Source organism: Eucalyptus grandis, chromosome 6 (assembly GCF_016545825.1).
Source record: "Eucalyptus grandis isolate ANBG69807.140 chromosome 6, ASM1654582v1, whole genome shotgun sequence".
In the NCBI taxonomy this organism is placed as follows: Eukaryota; Viridiplantae; Streptophyta; class Magnoliopsida; order Myrtales; family Myrtaceae; genus Eucalyptus; species Eucalyptus grandis.
This window is the reverse complement of record NC_052617.1, coordinates 35,125,848-35,131,034: the sequence shown is the minus strand read 5'-3', so window position 1 is coordinate 35,131,034 and position 5,187 is coordinate 35,125,848. Positions and strand designations below refer to the sequence as shown.

The following is a 5,187-nucleotide window of genomic DNA, read 5'->3' as shown; positions in this document are numbered from 1 at the left end:
AAGAGTGGTCCCTCGAGTCAAATTTGAGTATTCTCCTTAGAAAAAAGAAGTGCATGAAGCCAGAAGCAAAGAGTCCGACGAAGAAGGTTCCTAGCATAGTTGCTCCTCTATAAATCCGACTTCACAATCCCAACTCCCATACCCCAACTCCCATACCGTAGTTGCCTCTTGAACTGCAGCTAGAGCTCAAGCGCGCTTCTGATTCTCACACTTTCGCAATCTCACCCGTCATTTCCGTCATTTCTTTTCATTCAACCTATTCCATTCTTGCCCTCTCTTCTCCATTCAATTTCAGGTACATATTCATTTCCATGCAGGTTTTGTATGACATAAGTAGATCAACTTGAGTTTGGTTATTTCTTAAAATGGCGAATGGGTTGTTTGGCTTTAGGAAGGATTTGACAGAGAGAGAGAGAGAGAGAGAGAGAGAGAGAGAGAGAGAGATGATGAGGAAGGGCATTTGGCCGAACGTGGCCGTGTTCTCGAGCCCGTTGTCATGGTTCCGAAACAAGAAGTTTCAGAGGATCGAGCCCGGTGGGGGAGAAGGTGATTTCGTGGTGAAAAACCACGCGTGGGTCGATTCAATGAGAGATTCTTCTCCAACTCGCGTCAGTCTTCCGGGAACCGGAGAGCATAATTCCTGGATTGTAAGTTGCATTTTCTTATGCGAGTTCTCTCGATCCTTTTCATAACTTTTGACATAAAAGGTGTAGGAACACTCTAAAGGATACTCCTCTTCACGTGACAGTCATCGAGCTTGAACGGGAGTTTCCCGATTAAAAAATGAAAAGTAATGAGAAATTTTAAGTCAAGGCCCTCCCTTGATGTAAGAGTACCGTAACGTGAAACACCTGAGATAGCTTTGCTATATATCGAGATGTCTCTAAAATCTTGGTGTTGGCGAGAGCGAGTTGAGATAACTTCATATGAATTCAATACTCAACAGGTTCATCATCCTTCGGCGTTGAAGACGTTTGAGCTGGTGACGAATGCCGCAAAGGGAAGGAGATAGTGATTTTTCTTGACTATGATGGGACCCTCTCGCCAATCGTTGAGGACCCTGATCGAGCTTTCATGTCTAGTCAGGTTTTTCCTTATTTCATCATTTAAAATTATTTGGCACAAATGCATAAGCCCATCTGCCTAAACTCATGAAATACCTCGTAAACTCACGAGCCAATTAAGTTTAAGCCTTTTGCCTATTTAGGCGACCATGATCTAGCACAGTATGCATGTATCTAGTCCACTGTTTGCATGTATAATTACTTTGTCCATGTTATTTTCCCCTAATTTCTGTCAGAAGCTTTCTCGAACCAACTACATAGTGAAAAATTCTCATCCATGTTATTTTCCTCTAATTTATGTGATAATTTTCTCCTTTTGCACACGAATCATCAGATGAGAGAGGCTGTCAAGGAAGCAGCTAGACATTTTCCCACAGCAATAATAAGCGGGAGAAGCAGAGACAAGGTGCATTGCTATTTTTGTGAAAATTTAATGCACGTTTAAATTGTTGCTATGTTGTTTTTCTTTTCTTCCTTTCCTATTATTTATGAATTTTCATTTTTCCCATGAGTTAGTGTAAGCCTTTGGGCTCTATATATTGATTTTTATTTTATTTTATTTTTGCTTATTCAGGTATACGACTTTGTGAAGTTACCGGAGCTGTACTATGCAGGAAGCCATGGGATGGATATAAGAGGACCTTCCAAAAGTCAACGCAAATGCAAGAAAGTGAGCACTTTATGTTCTTCTTCTTCTTCTTTTTTTTTTGGTGACCCGGGAACTGCCGTACAGCCGGCAGCTGGCGGCGTAAATCCGGGGCGACCCGAGGGGACCACCTCCCCCGGACCGCTGGTGAGTCGCACAAGCGACTGCAGGGATTTGAACTCGCTCTCTTCCGGTAGAGGGATTGAGCGCAAACCACGTGATCACCAATGGGGTGGGTTTCTTCTTAAGCTCTTTTGTTTTTATAAATTTCTAAAAGATCGGCTCATCTCTATTTTTGACCATGTTTCGTCTATTTTTCCCCACTTAATAATAATTTTGAAAGGCATTAATGTGATTACTAGGGTGATGAGGGAGTCCCTTTCCAACCTGCAAGTGAATTCTTGCCCATGATCAATGAGGTAATTTCCTGTGCATTATTTTCTTTTTTGCAAAGTCCCGCTTGAGACCGGTATCAAGGTGGTCACCGTACTTACAATTTAAGTTGCATCCATGCAGGTGTATAGAGCTCTGTTAAATAGAACAAAATCAATTCCTGGTGCTAAAGTAGAGAACAACAAATTTTGTCTGTCTGTTCACTACCGCAACGTGGATGAAAAGGTAATACAACGAATCCCAAAATGACATCCGATCGAAATGTTTGAATAACCCGTAATTTCCAAAATCGATAGAAGAACTAATCTAATGACACTCCCATGGTTAGATTAGTGGCTTAAGGAATGGATTTGTGTATGGCATGATTATGATCACTCACACTATCAAAACCAAATATTACTCATCAGCTCCCATTTTATCCGAACTTTAAGATTAGTGGCTATTCCACTGGCCACTCCTTATATTGACTCAAACCCTAAAATAAAAGCAGAAAAGTTAACTTTTTTCTCACTCTACGTACATTCATCACCTTTGCAGAGGTGGGCTGCATTAGCTGAGCAAGTTAGATCAGTTCTCAGCGAGTACCCAAAGCTCAAGCTTACTCAAGGCAGAAAGGTATATGATTATCTTATAACATAATTCTTTTTGTGTGGTTCTAGTGAAATTTGATTATGTTTTATGTTACTGACGATCCAACGCTCATTATGAACAGGTGCTTGAAATTCGCCCAATCATCAACTGGGACAAGGGGAAGGCTCTTGAATACCTGCTAGAGTCGCTAGGTGAGTTTTTTGGTCCATATTGGTAAATTCCTTTTTCCCACAGAAGCCCAACGTTTATCGGTTATAGCCCTGAAATTCGTCCATGCTGCTTGTGATTATTAGGACTTGACAAAAGTAGAAAGACATATACCTCAACTGGTTTCCCTATCTCATTTCATGCATGAATAGAAGTATTTGACTCTTGTGCTTCCGCATTTTGATTTTTTGGGCGGCAGAAAGAGAGAGTTACAATACTCCTTCATGCACTGACTGCACCTGTATCCTGTGACATATAATTTACGTAGGATATGCTAATGATAGCAACGTTCTACCCATCTATATCGGAGATGATCGGACGGATGAAGATGCATTTAAGGTACAATAATTTCTAGGGCACAGACATTATGCTCATTCCCTTAAATGCTTTTTGGGTCCTGGTATTCTTGGAGTGATTCTCACGAGTTAGACGATTTTAGGTTTTGCGTGACAGAGGACGAGGAATAGGAATCCTCGTGTCCAAAGTAGCAAAAGAAACATGTGCCTCTTATTCTTTGCAAGACCCACCTGAGGTATGAAATAGAGAGAGAATTCCTTGCAATTATTGTGCTTTGCTTTCGAATTATGGTTGATTCTATAATAGATGCTTGCGATTTCTGGTGATGTAACAGGTGATGAGCTTTTTGATGCGTATGGTGGAGTGGAAACGGCACACAAGCCAGCACGCCATCTGCTGTAAAACAGTAGAAGAAATTGGTTTTGAACGCTTTCGAAATTTAGGAGGATAATTCGTAAGTGGAAGACACTTCTGTCCCTTTTGTTCTTCATGATTTGTTCTCTCTTTTAAGGGGCTGAGCCATGAGCTGAAGCTTGATACCTTATTTGCAGTAGTTTACATATGAAAGATGAGAGTTGCGTGTTTTAAGAACCCCATCTCTCACTCTCTCTCTCTCTCTCTCTCTTTCTCTCTCTCTCTCTCTCTCTACACTTCACAAAGCACTTCGCTTCTCGTGGGAATCAAGAGAAGCTTCGCAAAAGTCGATTATGCAATTAGTGCTTTGTCAAACTTCTGGATGTTGATGTGCTGGGAACTATCAATAGAACATTGTCGTCTGTTAGCGATTTTAAGATCTACATCGAAAATAACAGACCCTTAATTAGATACATGATTCGAAGATCGATCTCAGAATTGGTGGATAAAAAAGAAAAGGCTAACTTGTACTAGAGATCAGATTGCTGCAACCTAAAAAGGAACATAAACTAGGCTTAAGGATGACTCAACAGCACAAGTTCAAAGCAAACTTACAAGAAATTGAGTAAATTTAGTAAATTCTGCAATCTCATTGAATGTGTATCATTCTTTTTTCCTAAGATATCATTTTATAGTCATAAGTTTTTAGGATCTCACTTTTCGTGTCGTAGACGTGTCTCCAAAAGTTTTGAATGGATCCCATATTTGTAATGTGAGCTCAATGGGCTAGTATATGATGGTATAAGGTTTGGTATCATACCAACTATTTATTTATTTTTTAATGTATGCCAATCTACTTCTGCCACATGTCTGGCCATGATCTCCATCATATCATAGTTAAGCGATGCTGTTTTTTGACCGAAAAATAATTGTTCCTGCATCCCAACTGCATTTCTCTCGTGCATGCCAGCTGCCTATGCCACCTGTTTGACCATGACCCCCATGTCCCGAGATACTAGGGTCGTGGCCTAATTGTCTCTACTTCTTTTTTTCCATGTTGGCATTGTTACAAATGGCTAATGCCAATCTCAGACATGCCAAATCTCCTTCTGGCCAAATTTATGGCAATAACAATCTAGTTGTCATAATTTCCATAACCCCTAATACGTGTAAAGCCGCCGACATCTTGCTATTGTCAATGCTTCAAAAAACCAATGCGGCTTTCAAAATTATTAATATATGCATCAATACCCCTCAAATCAATACCTTGATTTACATATTCGATGTTCCGTTCATTTACATGTTAATACATCATATTAGGTAACATGTTAATACATTAATATTAGGAATATCTAATATATGACAATGAAGTTTTATTAGCTTCTTTGTCAGTGAAACATTATGAACTTAGCTCCATGGGATTGGGTTGGTGATTATTAAAAGAATAAATAGGTTTCAACTAAACGCACCAATATGATTTCAAAGCAGATATGCTGATATAATTAGCTTAATCGAACACCCCAAGTGTGTCGCGTATCCTTTTCAAGCAGTACTCCAAGCAGGAGGCAACACTTCTCAAGGGCTTACTCATGCTGCTGTTGTCTAAAGGCATGACAACTCTATTAAAAATAAGGC

At 39.9% G+C, this 5,187-nt stretch overlaps 1 protein-coding gene across 1 annotated transcript; it reads left to right on the top strand.

Annotated features, from left to right (window-relative positions):
• Positions 1-446: 446 nt before the first annotated feature.
• Positions 447-3,707, top strand: LOC104451905 (probable trehalose-phosphate phosphatase H). Its single transcript, XM_010066463.3, is given in 12 exon segments — positions 447-647; positions 947-992; positions 995-1,086; positions 1,399-1,470; positions 1,639-1,734; positions 2,073-2,129; positions 2,227-2,328; positions 2,641-2,718; positions 2,816-2,885; positions 3,170-3,240; positions 3,341-3,433; positions 3,533-3,707. Coding segments are annotated over 12 exon segments (1,095 nt in total). The 3' UTR covers positions 3,650-3,707.
• The last annotated feature ends 1,480 nt before the right edge of the window (positions 3,708-5,187 follow it).